Below are 17,690 nucleotides of genomic sequence, written 5' to 3' on the forward strand. Positions count from 1 at the left end.
ATAGCGTTGGGACCACGTGTCTCCTCTGATTTGAATGAGGCACCGCATTCGTCATTTGGACCTATTAGGTCGGTCCATCGTCTTTACGGTCTCTGCTCAGGTGGTGCAGGTTTCGCGCATGCGCACAGACAGAAGTCGGCAGCCAGGTGTAGTCAGCGATAAGGCGCACTTGTGATCTCAGGCATTCGCTCTTACTCGGAAAGGACTGTACAGATCTTTGCAGATGTCGTTATTAGAGAGGCTGGACTGGCGGGTAAGTTATTTTCCTTTGTGAATAATGTAGGGGATTTTCATATCAGCTAGAAAATGCAGACAACTACTAATCCGATTTCTGTTAATGCCGACCCAGTTTTGAAGTTTTATTTGTTATCCAGAGCATCCTTGGTTGGGATTAGACTGCTACCTGTTCTGATCAATATGAAGTGTTTACACAATTAAACGAAACTATGTTAATATCAGTATAATAAACTGATAGGTTTTTATTTAATAATAGGGTAATAATAATAATAATAATAATAATAATAATAATAATATAGAAACAAAATGTTAGTAAATTCACGCTTTGCTTTTAGTTTTGCACATCAAGTAGCCTATATTTACGAGGACAAGCCTAGCTATAGGTTTAATTAATGTTTCATTAATGGCTAAGAGAGAACCTGGAATGTTATAAAAATATATAGAAAATATATAGGCAATGGAATAATAAGGTATATGAATTAAATATTTTATTGCATTTTCAGTGTGTGAAGGAATTAAATGTCCTGGTGTCCTGGACAGTGTATCGACTTGTTTAGATTAAATTAGCCTCGTACTCTTCTCCATTAACTACATTATCTGGTTGAGATTAAACTGCGTGAGAGAAAGACAAAAAATTTTATAGAGTTGCCTAAATTTATAAAACCAGTAAGGCCCAAGTAAGGCCTTCTGTGCTGTGCTGCTAATGCAAAATTATTAGGTTAGTAGGCTAGGTTACATACATTTTATATATATATATATATATATATATATATATATATATATATATATATATATATATATATATATATATATATATATATATATATATATATAAACGAAATAAGATTAATATATATAGCTAATAACATATAAGTTGGCTGAATACAAATATATATAATTACAATTAAAGCCTTTAATAAGAAAGAATTAAACAAGTAATGATAAAATTGTTGATAGCCGAAATCCGCTGGTAGGTTTTACAAGTTTAAAGATTATACAGCTCCTCCAGTAATGATCTAAACGACATGAATATATTCAACCCGATTTGCCATGTCATTGTTAATCCATAGGTTAACTGCTGTTTTCCTATTTTAACGAATATTGTATTTCATTAAAACGGGTTAAATATGACCATAAAGTTGCTTATTTGCAATGCTTTAACCAAATGGCTGCCTTTATAATTGATATTTACTTTGTTGTATATTTACTGCTGAAAAAAAAAGTCAAATTTTGGAAATGGAAAATTTTAATCTATAAAAAACTTTTCTTTAAAAGTTCTGTGTGTAATTGTAAATTAGGCCTAACGAAGTCATTTAGAAACAGAAAACACTGCTTAACGGCTAACCCTCTAATAATAATAATAATAATAATAATAAAAAAAATAATAATAATAATAATAAGGGTTAATTTGAAGAAAGAGGTACTTTGATATTCTGCAGCTTGTATACGAAAACAAGCCGCAGTGGCCACAGAGGCTGCGGAAAGGCAGCTCGGCCAGAAGCAGGCAGTGAGATTAGAGAGCAGATCTCTGCTGCTGAATAGTGAAGCGAATGCAGATCAGCAGATAGAGTTTAACAAAGTTCAGTAGAATTATTGGAAAACATTATGCATAGTTCCATCATATTATTTATTACACTTAACCAACAACAACACTAACAATAATAACACTAACACTACTACTACTACTACTACTACTACTACTAATAATAATAAGCCTTAACAGGCGATAAATACACGATGTAACACTTAATAATTTAGTCTACAATAATTTGAAGTAATATAGTTTCTGAATAATAATCGTATCTGGTATGCCAACTTTACTTTTTCTTTAAAGTTTTATGGAACGTAAAATGGAAGCTCTGGCTGATGAATAGGCGGACAGCGCGCTGATTGGTCCGTTGTTTCTGCAGCAACCAATTGGCCAGGACATTAGTGATTACACCCGGTAAAGTCCCCGCCCACTCGCTGTGTCTATGCAAATATAGTGGCGAAGCTTCCAACAGGATGAACGAGTCGAGGACAGGACAGGCTTTCGTCCGTCAGAGGGAGTGCACTTTCTTAGTTTTAGCACACTGTGTTTGTTATTTGTAGCTGATTTTTTGTTTAAATCTCGTTTTTCTCGGAGCGTGGTTACTTGGGCGGTTGAAAGAGTCGGTGTGAGTAGTCTGTTGATGCGGCGTCTCGCGTCCTCGCTGCTGTGTAATCCCTCTCTCACCCGAGACGCGGCGGCTCCGTGCGCCAGAGTTGATGCATTTCCTCACTGTGTGTAGTGTGCTCCCGGGACTAAACTGTAGGCGCCGAGAGTTTCTCTGCTCAAGTCTTTGTGTGTAAGGCCTGTAAGGTTTGCATTCTGTCAAAGCAAAAATGTTGTGGAAGTTGGCAGATAACGTGAAGTACGAGGAGGATTGTGAGGTAAGTAAAGTAGAAAATGAGGACCCGAGGAGAAACCGGGCGTTTTTTCCCGCAGCGTCTTGCGTAAGCGCTGATTTCCTGTTTCGCCTTAATGCTTAAACAGATCTCTATCAGAAGCAGAACAACTACAGACTGTTCAAAAAGAGTACATGTTTGTTCACGTGCTTCTGTTTAAACCTTAATATTTCACAATTCTTGTGATCAGGAGCAGGTTAGTGCAAAACTCTCAGCTCTGTGTAATGCTGAAAGTTATCGAAATAATCAGCCTACAGACTCAATGGCGTGTTATATTTATTTATTTATTTATTTATTTTAAAACGTAACTTTACCATTTTCATCAGTTCCACTGCCTTGAAGTACTTCACTGCATGCTGTTTTAATTTCCCTGCTGATGAACTGGTCTAAGTAGCTCTATAAAATCTAACCTTCTCCACTAAATGTTCATCACCAGTAAACGAATAGCCTAATTAAGCTCATTTATATTTTACACCACTGAGGTTTAATCACCAGGTTTCCTTACTGTAAGTGAATGCTAGTCCTCCTGATTCACTTGGCTATAGACTCTACACACTGGTGATAGCTGGCTGGGTGTCGCGCGCGCTTTGTCCGCACTGACACTAATACTGAAGCCCTTCAGCCTCTCAAAGCACCTTTAACAATAATGACACGCCGACCAAAGTCCTGCATTATGTACCATAGCGGCCTCATTGATTTATTCTGTCTGTGTGTGTGTGTGTGTGTGACAAATTATTTTGTGCGTAAATGTGATCTTTGGGGAAAAAAAAGGAAAACACATCATAGCACAAGCCCTGTCTCTTTTACCCACATTCTATTCAAAATAAATTGAACAGATTTTTTTTGTCAGATATTAACAAAATTTCTCTCCTTAAATAATCATTAAAATGAATTTCATTAATCAAGGATAAAACGGGGTTTTATTGTAGTTTTTAATGTATTTATTTATTATTATTATTATTATTATTATTATGAAAAGCTAAATTATGCTTATGTTAAATTATGTTAAATTTGTGAACTTTAGAAGAAGAACATAGTCTTCCTTGTGCCATATAGAAGTGCAGTACTGTGAAATTAATTTCGTTGCATATCTCAGCATGTTAGATAGCTGGGGTCAAAACGCAGGATCAGTCATGATACTGCGCCCCAGAGCAGAAAGGGTTTTTCTCAGGGGTCCAACAGCACCAGGGCTGATCAGTAGCCTCAAGCATTAACCCCTGAGCCACCACTGCTGCATTTATTCTGCATTTTGACATATAAGCTATAGATCTTTATAATTGTATCCACAAAAATTATTTTTTTGGTTGGTATTAATGAAACATTATCTACATTTCAGCAGGAGAGGCACGATGGCAACAGTAATGGAAATTCACGGTTACCGCATCATCCAGTGGTTAGTCAGCCCCTCTACAGTCCGGCACCTTCTCTATCACACTCAACCGGCTCTGACTTTCAACCTCCATACTTCCCTCCTCCCTACCAACCATTACCTTACACCCAGCCAAATGACCCTTACTCTCACCTCAGCGACCCATTCAACATCAACTCTATCCACCAGTCCCCGACATCTAATCAGCAACAGCCATGGCCCGGCCGTCAAAACCAAGATGGAATCGGACCGCATGCCCGCAGTGGACTCGCCACTCAGATTTTGGGCTTAGATGGTGGGTCATCCAGTGTTCGGAGAGATGGCTTTAGGCGGCCAGAGTTGCTACCTCCACATGTCCATGGACTTGAGTCAGCAATGGGCGAGAACATGGGACTGCATGAAATGGGGCAAGGACTCGATGACGTTCAAGTGAGTGTTCTTCAGCCAAGTGCTCAGATTCTTTCAAATAGAGCAAATACGCCTTTCTTTCCCATAAATTATTGCATAACTGGAATGAAGTTATTTACCCAGACACACACAAACCTATAATATGAGACAGAGAATATTCTGATACGTGTAAGAGAACATGTAATCATTTTTTTTATTTTGTCTATTGTTGCAGCATGTGGATGATCACAGTATTGTAACTGCTGACCAGACAGTCATCAAAAAAGGTTGGTTTGGTTTTCTTTCCTTGCTGAATGGCAGTCTTACCAACTATCTGTTCCACAGGGCATGTGATATCGAATTATGGCTCTTGGTTGCCTAATTTCACTGGAGTTTTTACTATTAATAATTTTGTTTTTATTAAAAAGGAAGTAGTGTGCTTTAATAACGGGAGATTCACGTATTTACATAATGCACATATAGGATAAATTATTGCACCCAGCCACCCAGATGCATTGCACAACGAAAATGTGAATAGAAAGAGTTGAGGAAGCTCTGGTTTAAACTTCACCACTAATCCTCTTGGCCATGTGCTCCATTTAACTAATCTGGGTTTGATCCTTGCTGCATTGTAGTTCTCGTTCAGGCTGAATGGAAAGCCAGCAGGAAGAATCTTCTCAGAATGGCACACAGACTGACAAGTTGCGGAATGCTCTGCTGGCTCAGAGAGGAGAGGCCTAGGCCATCTTTGTTGTCTAAGCTTAATTCTTTTTGCTTTTTGAATTGGCGTTGAGTGCTGTCAGAGTTTAGTGCCTCAGTAAACTCACGCGAAAGGAGAAAACGTGAAACAACAGCACTTGGGGTGGGGCACATTTGAGACAAACACAGTTTGCTCAAGTCATTTGTTGTGACAGGAAATATTTTTTAAGTAAGCCTACAGAGACATTTTGAAGGTCTTGTGCTAAATTTGTTAATGTGAATATTTAGCATTACAGTTGCTAAAATATCAGCTGTGATTTAAACCATCTAAAAGTTTGTGATAATAATTAAGATGAAACAATAACATAAAGGTATCAAAAAGTGTCCTGAAAAGGGGAAACATGAAAATGGCGAGTGTTCAACTAGTCATTTATATGTGATTAATTCTGGTATGAATAATTTGTGTAACATGGGTGGCAGCTTTTATTAAAAACAAAACAAATAAAATCAACATGAATCAGCCTGTTACACAGGATTGTATTTTAGGGATGGAAAAGAACGCGTCACTGAAATCTTTGGGAAAATGTTTGGCATTGCTATTTTATACAGTGTTTTTTTTTATGTGTCTGCTCCATGGGAAGTTCTCACCACAAGAAGATTTGACAGATATGGCATGCGTTATAGTCAGTCAGTAATTTTGAGTTTCTTTTAACTCTGAAGCTTCTTGACAAATGCACATTTGCACCAATACTTTCAAAGACTTGATTACAGTATGGATAACTTTGGCACAATGTGGGCTTCTGTGGTTTACACGAGTCACATTTGGTTTTATTATCCAAATGACTTCTTCTGCCATCTGAGTCAATGATCTCAGCTTGGGCATAGCACAGAACGTTTAAAAGCGATGAGCAAAAATATAATATCATGACATACCATGGACTTAACCACCACAGACAATATTCAAGTAAATGACAGGCTTTAGTTGTTTTAAATTAGCCAATCAAATCAAAGCAGGGTGGATTGCTTTGACAGAAATTGAAGGTCTCCTCAGTCTGATGATGCGGTGGTAAACTATAGAAAACTGAAGATAGGTTGAGTAAGTTCAGCTTCCAGATGGGGCATATTTTGTCCAAGGCTACAATATTGTGTAATATAAGAATACATATTCTAATTATGTGATGCACAGCACTTATGGAAAGCTATCATGTGTTGATAGAAGTTCATTTTGAGATGCTTGATGAGACAGTAGTTAAACATCTGACTAGCTAAGCATGGACACAGTGCTTGCTAAGTTATGTGGTGCCTTAGCAATACTAGTAGTAAACATTAATGGTAAAAAAGATGGCATTTTGAATGATATTCCAAGATAACTTGACAATCCTAACTAACTTTATGTTAAGTGTTTGCTTGATATGAATGTAATGAACCCACATGCTTACTGCAGTCATGTTACTCTATTTCAGAGCCATGAAAAGGCATGCTGACATTTATGTTTTCTTTGAAACATACATCCTCCCACCAATATTCACTATCTGGTTATGGCCTTGTAATACACAATACACATTATGGTTTGCAGATTACTCCTTACAGTTATGGTCAATAAGTGGAAATGTAGTTTTAAAAAAATGTTTGGTAAAAATGAGGTAGATGAGCCTGTTTGTATGTAAACTTACAGACACATCAAAAGTGTTTAACAGCAGTTCGTCAGCAAGGATTATGTCTGTTTCTCATTAGAAATGCTGACTTGCAAAACAGCAGTGTCACATAAAAAAACAGAAAAAAATGCAATGAAAGGGAAAAAAAACAAATAATTAGGAAAAAAAGATAATTTCATAATGTGCTGAATCAGGCCGTGACTTTGTAATGCTAATTTAATATTATAAGACCGCAGTTGCTTTATTTATTTATTTTTACCTGGTCATTTCTGTAGTGTAAGATGTGGCCAATTCCCACCCACTGTCTGATTCCAGTCACTCCGGGAGGCTGAGGGCTAACACACGCGTCCTCACGAGATTGCAAACGGCCCGGTTCTTTGTGTGAGCTCGCAGTGTCCAGTAGTGCTGAACTAGGATTCAGTCACAGACGGCAGTTGGATTGTTAGGATTCAAACTCTGGTCCTAACAACAAACCACAACCCTCTTATGCAGTTGCACCAGTTGGTAGTCACATGATACTCTCAGAAAAATGTATTGTGCCGTAATTCCTTAAAACAACAACAACAACATATTGTCAGCATATGTTCATTTTGCAGACTTGTAATTTACACTGAATAGAACACAGAATTGAACACAGAACCTTTGCATTAAATACATTGTTTTCTGTTGCATATTTGATTATTGATACCATATGGTTTATGTGCACAAAAAATATCCCATGATGCAAATATCCATTTTGTTCTAAATGACCAGCCATCCGTGGTTCTTATCACTTATTTGTTTTTTTTTTGTTTGTTTGTTTTTTTACTCAGGCCAATGGCATGAGTAATGCCTGTTTCTCTGGTAGACATCTGTTTTTTGCAGACTATGACATGGAGGCTAATCTTAGGGTGCTACTTTCCTTCTGTGTTATTTAGCAATAACACAGCTTCTTCTGTAATACTTCTGTTGTACTAGCTCTTGTTAAGAGGTAAAGAAAGTAAGAGCAGGACTGTGGAATTAATGGCTTATGGAAAGCAATAATTTGTGACTAATGTGGTATTTATTTCTTGCAACTCTTGTGTAGCTGCTTGCATAGTTGTGGTGTTTGGTGTGTAGGATAATGCACATCTGTTTCTCATTAAAAAAATCATTTCCTAAAAACTTCAGAGACCACACTGTGTTCACATAAGAACATCACTTCTTAATTACACTGAATATGTATCCTTATGAGATTTTCTGATGAGGAAAGTGGGATATTATTTTTTTCCCCCTAACTGCTTCCTGCTTGCAGACAATGGATTAGTTTCCATAGTGATCAGGTGCTTGTAAACACAAATAGAAAGATAAATTAACATGCATGCAATATCACAGTGATCCCAGGTTCCCAGCAGACTTTAAAAAGGAAGAGGTTATATAAAGATTCCAATTGTATTGAAAGTTTCTTTATAAAAGCACCAACGGCTGTTTTCTACAGCTGGACTTCAATTTAAATGTCAGCAAATCTAATATGTGAAGGAAAGAACATGAGAGATACCAGATCCTGGACTGAATTAGTGACCAGTAATGACAGTCTAACAAATATTGCATTTGTAGAACTTCGATTATCAACAAAAGTAATAATTCTACTGCAAATTTAAACTGAATGACAAGATGATTATCTTTGTTAACTTTGCTCATGTCCCTTGTATTACTGACAAACATTACCCCGTCTTTCCTGCGCAGGTCCGTTGACTCATCCTAAGGGCAACCCAATAGGTGTTCCTTTCCAGAGGGAGTCCCTGCTGGGTATGGTGTCCAATCCCACAGAAGTTTTCTGTTCTGTCCCTGGTCGCCTCTCCCTGCTCAGCTCCACCTCTAAGTACAAAGTGACTGTAGCCGAGGTTCAGAGACGCCTATCCCCGCCAGAGTGTCTCAACGCCTCCCTGCTCGGCGGGGTACTACGCAGGTGAGACATGCTTAGACACAATCAAATAATAAAATCAAAAAATCTGCAGAGTAGTGAAGTGCTGTTTTTGATACTGATTTCTGTTATATTTTGGTATAGAGAATACTGTAATGTGTGTAAAATGTATAAAATCTACCCGTACACTTAGACACTGTGTGTGAGCTGGGTTTAAAACAGCATGCTTATATAACATGCTGTTACTACATGATGGTTGTCACTGGATGTATTAGTATTCGTGCTATGGAACAGTGGGTGATCTTAATTATAAGTTTTAACTTGCGGTATGTGAAATGAAGATCAGAGATACCTAAGATTATCAGACACTACCTGTCAAACATTTGGACACACCTGCTCAGAGACGGGTTTTCTTCCTTTTTACTGTTTTCTACTATTTAGAACAATAAGGAAAAGTGTTAAATTGAGACATTTAAAAATTCTTAATAGTGTTCCCAATGAAGCTTTGCACATCTTGGCATTTTCTCAACTAGTTTTGAGAGAGAGAGAGAGAGCTTAAATTAGAAGGCTTTACTGAAAGTTCCTGAATAGACCAAGCTCCTCACTAAATGAAAAGTATTAGAAAGTTAATTTAAGTTAGTAAAAATTACTTATTAAAAATGCATTTAAATTCAGAAGTCAATAGATGCACATTATGTCATTTTTATATATATATATATATATATATATATATATATATATATATATATATATATATATATATATATATATATATATATATAAATAGATATTTAGATATCTGTAGAAATCTGGTAGAAATATCTTTTTACTTGTATAAATATCTGTCTGTGTGAAAAGAGAAAGCCATAAGACGTTTTAACTGCAGCTGAACAGTTGATCTTGTGCCCTGTGCTGCCAACAGGAACAGTGTTGCGGGAAATAGGCAGAGATGGGGTGTCGCAGATACTCCCTGCCTGAGCTCTAGAGCTGTATTTACAGGGAAAGCACATTTTTCACTTCCCGTGTGTGTTATGCGTACACCTGACCCTAACGTTAACCTCAGTATATTTTAGTTCTTTCTTTCGTTTTTAAAAATAAGCTGCAGTTTTAAGTATTTTAAACACAACAAACACAATTTCAGGACCCTGAATTCACATAATGGTTGTTGTAGCTAATTAATGCTATGCTACACGTAAACCTAATCTCAGTAGCCAAAAGGAAACCTGTTGACATTTGTAATTATTCAAATGAAAGCTGTAAAAACAGCATATTTTTGTGAAGACCCGGTGATTGTGGGGACACTATCCTATTATTTCGAGGGCATCTGGTCTCCTTTGGTCCTCACAATGGGTTAAATACATGTGCACACACACTCAGAGATATTATTAAGTAGGTCATAAAGAGATTGGCGGTGTGGGGGGGTGGGGGGGTGCACACTCCTCCCCAATGATGAGTCTCTCTCTTACTCACCAATGTAGAGGACAACGCCAAGCCTCCAAGTCTAGTCATGCAGAAACCTGAAGCAGCTCAATTAAGTGGGGAATGTGTGTGTGTGTGTACTGTGTGAATTCTCACTGGAGAAGCTCTGGAGCTATGTTTCCATTAGCTGTTTACTCACACAGTCAGTCACATATTCAGTAAGCTACTGAAAATTGTCAATTGAAAATTGTTTGTCTGAAATGACCATCTGGTTAATTCAGTTATTTGACATACACTTTTTTCATCACACAGGGCTAAATCAAAGAATGGTGGGAGATCACTCAGAGAAAAGTTGGATAAGATTGGGCTGAACTTGCCAGCAGGTCGCAGGAAGGCGGCTAATGTCACTCTGCTAACAGCGCTTGTAGAAGGTATTTGGAGAACCTCTTAGTAGCCTCACAGTGACTGTAAAGCCAGAAAAATGGTCCCATGTTAGAATTACAGCCACATTTTTTGACCCATGTTGTCCCGAACAGCGTTCTAATAAACATACGAATAAAATTTCTAGTCAGAGTGTCAGTTTAATTTAGTTTATATTTTAATTCTGAAATGTTAAACAAAATTCTTATTACCAGCCTAGCTTTTATTAGACTTTAAGCAGGATGAAAGAGTTCACACCACCTGAAAGGATGTTCCCGTTGACATTTTTAAGGCTAGCAAGCAGCTGCCTAAAACCTGAAGAGCGAGAAATGACTCATAAAACCCAGGCTTATAAATTCCAAAGGATCTTCTACATTGGAGCTATTTATCATGCTAGACAATGACAAGTACTGGCATAGCAACCTCAAGCATTCTCTTCTATCATAAATTGCTAACCTGGTATTTTTTTTCCACAGTTCCACACTACAAATTAAACTTAAGGGCATGCGCTAACAGAGGCTTTAATTTCATGATACTTTATATCCAGAATTACCTTTTGTAAAAGAATATTCAAGCCTTGAGTCAGAGAGATGTTAATACATGGATCATGTGTATTATTGCCCTCAGCTATATGGAATCTTTTTCTTTTCTGTATTGTTGTCATTTTCAGTGTTAATAGGAATGGGAACATGACCAGAAGGCTGTTATTTATCTATACTCAATTGGAGCTTGTTATCATGTGTTTGCTAGCCAAGAGGGGAAGCTGACCTTAAAGATGGAGACTATTTGTGTGTTATTGTTAGACATAATGACTATGTGTAGTCTATCAATAAGAGCCTCTGTTGGGTGTCTGAGATTGTTTGCTGCCTTCAGCTACATTAAACTCATTAAACACATGCAATGTGACCCCTCCCCACCCTACCACCACCCCCCCACGAGGAGATGTTTCTAACTCTGTCTCTAACTTTGTGGTGTAATTTGATTTATTAGTAGAACTCTTGGGTTAATGTGTAAGTAATGTTGGTTCAAAGAGTCATATGCATCTGACTCACTTGTGATTAATGTCTGCAGGTGAGGCTGTACACCTGGCCCGAGACTTTGGTTATGTCTGTGAGACAGAGTTTCCTGCTAAGGCGGTGGCTGAATATCTGGGAAGACCCCATGTTGAACGCAATGAGATCAACTCACGCAAGAACATGCTTCTGGCTGCCAAGTGAGTTACAGTCGTTAACACACTTCCATTTGTCACAGTACAAACTGCCATTCACTGTATTGAAATTTATCCTGTTAAACTTCATGTACTGTTTGGTAATTAGAAAAGGTTATGGATTCTAAACTTTTTTAAGGGGTTCTATTTGGAACTATTTCTGAAAGGCAAACCTTGTGTTGGAGAGTCTGGAGAACCACAGTTCTCAAAGTTGGATCTTTGGATCAATCTTATCACTATTTTAATAAAATGTCCCCTCTGCCTGGAATGTTTGGGAAAATCCACCGCTTCAACAAACGAATTTTTTTTTTCCAGTTAGCAGCGTACACGGCTACAAAATATTTGTGAACCCTTGCTTTTAAGGGTTCCCCTAAATCATCTAACAAAACAATACATTTATTTAACAATACAGTATTTTATTCTAAAATGCCCATTATATTTTATCCTCATATACTGTATTTTAATATTCATATAATATTTATATATTTTAACACAGTATTTAATCTGATGCAGTATTTATGGTAATAGACACACTGTATACATCTGGGGACCTTTCTGAGGGCAGTTGGCATGTGTGTATCTGTGTGCACAGGTGTGAGTGCACACTGGAATTGATGTTGATATGACAGAGTCTAAAGTCACTTTTTTTGGTTCATATTTACAAAAATGTTTCATTTTTTATTTCACACTGCTGTTGCACTGTGTTATCTCACTTTTATAATTATATAAGAGAATAAATTTTTTGTACTTAACACATATCTGCCATTTTTTTCACAAAGGCAAATCTGCAAGGAGTTCACAGACCTCCTGACCCAGGATCGCAGTCCGCTGGGCAACTCAAGGCCAGTACCCATCCTGGAGCCGGGCATCCAAGGCTGCCTGACCCACTTCAGCCTCATCACACACGGCTTTGGCTCACCAGCCATTTGTGCTGCCATGACCTCGCTGCAGAACTACCTCAACGAGGCTCTGAAGCAGGTGGACAAAATGTACCTTAATGCAGCTGGAGACTCGTCACAAGGTTCCTCAGATGGAAACAGCAAAGCTATGGACAAGATGGACAAGCACAGGAAGTAAAGCATCCAGGTTGTGCTGGAACATTTTTTGAGGACCACAGAGTGGCTGATGCCTTGTCACCTGCTTGTCGGTCTAGTTGTTAATGGCTCAGTGCCCATTCCTTGATATTCTGGTCTACCAGATCCCAGAGGTTCTCCTCTTTGCTCTTCCGAGTAGCTGGCACAGATTATTGTAATTTCTCCACCAACATCTCTAGACAAATGCTCGCCCAAAACTATGGTGGGAGCTTTTTTTTCTCTTTTTTTTTTAACCAGATACCATTTCAAAAGTTTATATGTGGATTTTAGCATTTGGTTTTTTCATGAAGAGGAAGTCCCACATTTTTGATGTCATCTTCTTTGGTGCTGACCCTCTATACAACATGCAGAGGACATGTGATCCACTTTGAGAGAATAAGTAGCTTTTTGCTTGACTTCATTTGGATGCAGTGTTATTGGACTTCTGTCTGTGGGAGTATTGTTAGCATGAATGAGTGTTATGTATGTCTCTATTCTCTTCATAACTAAGTATAGATATAAATGTCCCTAAAGGCACTGTAATATTTGTCAAGTGACAATTTGGGCTAAATACAAGATGGGTGTATTTTCAGGGGTGTTTTTTTAGTGTCCTATTTGCTTTACACCAAATGTTCACCAATTAAGATCACAATGATGAACAAATTTGCCCCAGTTAAGTACACTGGTAACTTGCTTAATATTTTCATCCACATCCTACAGTTTTCCGAAGTCATGTGCATACACATATGCATGTGTGGTTTGTGTGATATTATACATGTTTTCTGTAAATACAGTATGTCTTTTTTATACTTTTAGATTAAATGGACTAGAAAATTTGCTTCTACTTATCTTGCCCTAAATGTAAATATTTTCTAATTTATGTTGTAATTTAATGGGATTTGTAAATACTGGTACAATTCTGGTGTATGGTTTTGCTTTCAAACAGACGTCTTAATCTTTCTATAAATAGGGTAGTTTTTTATCATATAGTCATTAGGCCTTGGGGATTGTTTTCTTTTCATATATGTGTAAAAGCCTTTTAAAGCTATAGGATAAAGAAGAATAAAAAGAAAACACTGTTCATAGTTACACTTGTTAAGTCTTCTCATTTATGTGGTTGGTTCATTGGTACACTCTAATACACATGCACACACACTTCTGCCAGTGAAGCATGGAGATAAAAGGCAATTCAAGTGTAAATAACAGCAATACGAGAAAAATAGTACTTGTAGTAAAAAGTGCTATCTCTGTTACGTGTCATATCTAAACCATAAGAAATACTAAATAGCAGATGATAGGTTTTCCCAGAAAACCTCTCATGACAAAATTAATCCGACAAACAGATGCTCGATACACATGCCTTACATGGATCTCCCCATAGTTTGTTTATTCATCGTCTGTAAACAGTTCCGTATTTTCACCTCTCACCTTTCCGTGCTGTAAATGGGTGTGACAGTAAAACTGATGAGTATGAGAGATAAGATCCTGCCTGTATTTTTTTTTTCATTATAGTAATCCATGCTGATTCTTTCCGGGTAGTGTACAATAGGAGAATTAGCTGTTTAGCAATGCTTGCCAGAAAGTGATAAGAAAATATTTGCTCATCATTACACACAGACACTTCTAGTTTTTCTGAAAGCAACTTACAGGATGTGGAAATGCAAGGCAGGTTGTGAAACTGCTCAAGAAAGGTGGAATTCTGGGTGATTGTTCTAGCAATGCACCAGCTCATAAAACAACATGTTTAATGTTTTGTCATACATCTTTACAAATCCACTGTTATTACAGTGTACCTTTGATTATCACGGTTGTTCATCGTGCCTTCTTACATCTTCCTCTTTTCACACCACGGGTGTGTGTTTTATGTGTGTGTGCGTTTCATGTGACTGGCAAGTGTGAGCTTCTCCCTCAGAACCTGATGGACCGGCCATGTGGCTTTTGCTGAGCTATGGCTGCCTGTAACCGCCTTTGCTTGATTCTTTTCCTGCGTAAGACTGAAAGATGAGCCATGCTAACTTTCAGAGGACTAGCTTTGATGACTGACTGCCGATGGTTGTGGCATTCATTTCCTCTTTTACCTGAAAGGTGTTGAAACACACAAGCATGCACATACTGATCTTCAGACTCCTTGCTTGCGTTTACTAAATTCAGGCCTGATGATGTTCTCATGTTTTCATTTTGTGTATTATAGTATCTACTGCTGCATTTAGCTTTTCATCATGAAGAGATTAATAACTCACTATATGCAGTATGCTGGTTTATTTCTTATGTATTTTGTGTGTGCAGACACTTAGCATTGTATAAAGGTGCTTTCTGCAGGATTTAATGCTCTCAGAGTACATGGATGTAGACTGAAAAATAGCCTGAGCTTCTGAAAAGATTATATTAGATTAGCTCAGACAGATTTAACTTTATTGTCAGTGATCAGAGTACATTTATCGTCAAACAAAAGCCAACATTTATCATCAAACAAAGCCAACAAAATGCAGTTTCTCATATTAGATACTTTTTTATTAGATTATAGATATAGATATATATAGATTTTATGGATTTTATTTTATTTTTTATTTTTTTAACTGACTGAAAGAAGAAGGATGTATCTCTTTAAATGTTTATTTGTCATGGCTGCAACCCAATTGGTGAAATTGCAATATCATGGAAACCTTAGCTGATAAGATCAAAAACATAGGTGGATAAATATGTAATCTAATCTATGTCGTTCAGCTTCATTTCCTTTGATTAATTATGAATTGAGTTAAGGTTGAGAATGAATATATTATATTTAGTGGATGTGGTAATAGTGTATTATGCACATTTTCTAGAGAAACAGGATGTTTAGGGCCGGATTTCACCTCCTACAGCCTCAACCCTTTGCTTGCAAAGTTGATGAAGATTTGTCCGAAATGTACTGTTTCTCTGGAAACTTTGTGTACAGTGCTTAACTACACTTTTACTACACCCTACATCCACTATCTGTACTCAACTACACTGCAGTTACTTATAGCTGTCTAGTTTCAGTGAGCTTGTGCCCAGTGTAGCTTTGGATTCCTATTCTTGGTTGATAGGAGTGGAACCTGATGTGGTCTTCTGCTGCTGTAACCCATCCACCTCAGGGTTTTGCCATTCTTCTCTTTCATCACCATGGTGTTTCTGAATGAAAAGTTGCTGCTCACTGAATTTTTATTCATTTATTTATTTTTCACCATTCTTTGCAAACTCTGTAGATTGTTGTGCATGAAAGTCTCAGAAGATCAGCATTTTCTGAAATACTCAAACCAGTCCAACTGACATCAACCTCCATGTCATGGTCAAAGTAACTGAGATCGCATTTTTCCCCATTTTGATGTTTGATTTGAAAATTAACTGACAGCTCTTGACCTGTATCTGTATGATTTTTTTCATGCATTCTCTTAGTATCTCTTATGTTCTAGCATTATACTCTTTATATGCATAATTAGGATCTTAATGAGCCTCCAGTCTTATTATGATCTGCAAGGTCAGCTGTCATGCCCTGTTTCGGTCTTAATTACACTTAATTTTACCCTTGTTGATTGGTACAATGTTGTAGGCTGTTGGAAGCCACGTGTTTGATTCTATGTGTTTATTTGACTTGAATTGTACCAAAGGTATTAGTTGTGTAGGTAGTTTCAGACTGGCTATAACAGGACACCTCTGACATGCGTGGAAGTTGTTAGATGATCATTTGGCTTTACAGTAACAAAAAATAATTACCACAAAGCAATCTTGTCAATCATGTGAAGATATAGAATATACTTTATTTTTTCCTTGTAAGGGTTTTTGCCACACCTCTGTATGGAGGCATGCAGTGTTGAGGCTTTCACAGCCTGGTTTACATTAGGAGTCATTTGCAGTAACACTAATGGGAACAGAAACTCCAAACCGCTGTAACCACTCTGAAATTCCTTCAGATTAAACAGGCTTTATCATATGTCCATCAGCACATACAAGCTTACAGTGTTTGTACAATTGAAAGTCAAGCCAGAACCCGTGCCATGCTCTGACATGCATATACTACACAGCTTCGCTATACCTGGCTGGAGGCGTGGGGGCAGGGGTGGGTTGTTGTTGAGTTGCTTTCTGGCCAGCGAAACAGTGGGGGGCCTGGCAGGGGGTGGTTTGTGGGTACAAGGAATCTGAATAACGAGAGCATAAAAACAAGCACGGGGGTGGGGTGAACATGTAAGCCTTGGAGAAAATGTGGAAGGAATTAATCTAAATTATAGACAGTTGAGTGCAATTGTGCCCGTGTCGGTTGGTTTGTATCTGGGACACAGAGGGAGAAGGAAACAGATGAGGAGCGGCTGCTGGGAAAGATGAGGCATGATATCATGAAGCAACTCCTTGTTTTGTCCCTTTTTGTGTCATTCTGTGGGAATGTGGTGGCCTGTCTCTCTCTCTCTCTTACGCTAGCCACCTAAACACCCCCCTTGCTTTCTTCACTTGCAAAATCCTGCCAATTAGGCTGACAAAGCCGCAAAATCCACACCGAGGCTTCTCTCCTCCATGGTACACAGCAGATGTCTGGTTCTGAGGGAATGGTTCCACCAGTCCAATAAGGTCAACATAGAGATGAATCCATTGCTCTGCAAACAATAAAGGAAGACATCCCTGATCCACATAATAAGGATTTTCCACACTGGAGTACTGCCTGTACTTTGCTGCTACATAAGGAAACAAATTTCAAAATGGTGGAAGCATCAGACTTAATTAAAAGCATCTGCCCTTTGTAAAGAGTATACAGGCAGCCAGTGTGTCCAACTAAATGACTGCATTCAAAAAATGCAGTGTAGGGTGTCTCTTGAAAAACTCCATTATTAAACCAGTTTACCTTTTCGACATTTAATCCAACTTCTACAAAATCTATTACTGAACACAAATACTAATCCTGTGATGT

The 17,690-nt window shown here is 37.8% G+C and overlaps 1 protein-coding gene across 4 annotated transcripts; it reads left to right on the forward strand.

Moving 5' to 3' along the window:
• Positions 1-94: 94 nt before the first annotated feature.
• tfap2c (transcription factor AP-2 gamma (activating enhancer binding protein 2 gamma)) lies at positions 95-13,860 on the forward strand. Of its 4 annotated transcripts, none has more exons than XM_026930188.3 (7): positions 95-253; positions 4,001-4,462; positions 4,656-4,707; positions 8,479-8,701; positions 10,388-10,506; positions 11,567-11,708; positions 12,482-13,860. In XM_026930188.3, the coding sequence occupies exons 1-7, from the start codon at positions 224-226 to the stop codon at positions 12,777-12,779; spliced, it is 1,326 nt and encodes a 441-aa protein (XP_026785989.1). In that variant the 5' UTR covers positions 95-223; the 3' UTR covers positions 12,780-13,860. The 4 variants fall into 4 exon arrangements, with proteins under 4 accessions (XP_026785989.1, XP_034155924.1, XP_026785981.1 ...); XM_034300033.2 differs by having other exon boundaries at positions 119-253; positions 4,004-4,462; XM_026930180.3 differs by lacking the exon at positions 95-253 and adding an exon at positions 2,207-2,649 and having other exon boundaries at positions 4,004-4,462.
• Positions 13,861-17,690: the final 3,830 nt, after the last annotated feature.

Source organism: Pangasianodon hypophthalmus, chromosome 2 (assembly GCF_027358585.1).
Source record: "Pangasianodon hypophthalmus isolate fPanHyp1 chromosome 2, fPanHyp1.pri, whole genome shotgun sequence".
Taxonomy (NCBI): domain Eukaryota; kingdom Metazoa; phylum Chordata; class Actinopteri; order Siluriformes; family Pangasiidae; genus Pangasianodon; species Pangasianodon hypophthalmus.

Coding starts and splice junctions, on each gene's coding strand:
- tfap2c (XM_026930172.3), top strand. CDS start 2,602: ATGTTGTGGAAGTTGGCAGATAACGTGAAGTACGAGGAGGATTGTGAG. Junction 4,708..8,478: donor CCAGACAGTCATCAAAAAAG/GTTGGTTTGGTT, acceptor TTTCCTGCGCAG/GTCCGTTGACTCATCCTAAG. Junction 8,702..10,387: donor CTCGGCGGGGTACTACGCAG/GTGAGACATGCT, acceptor TTCATCACACAG/GGCTAAATCAAAGAATGGTG.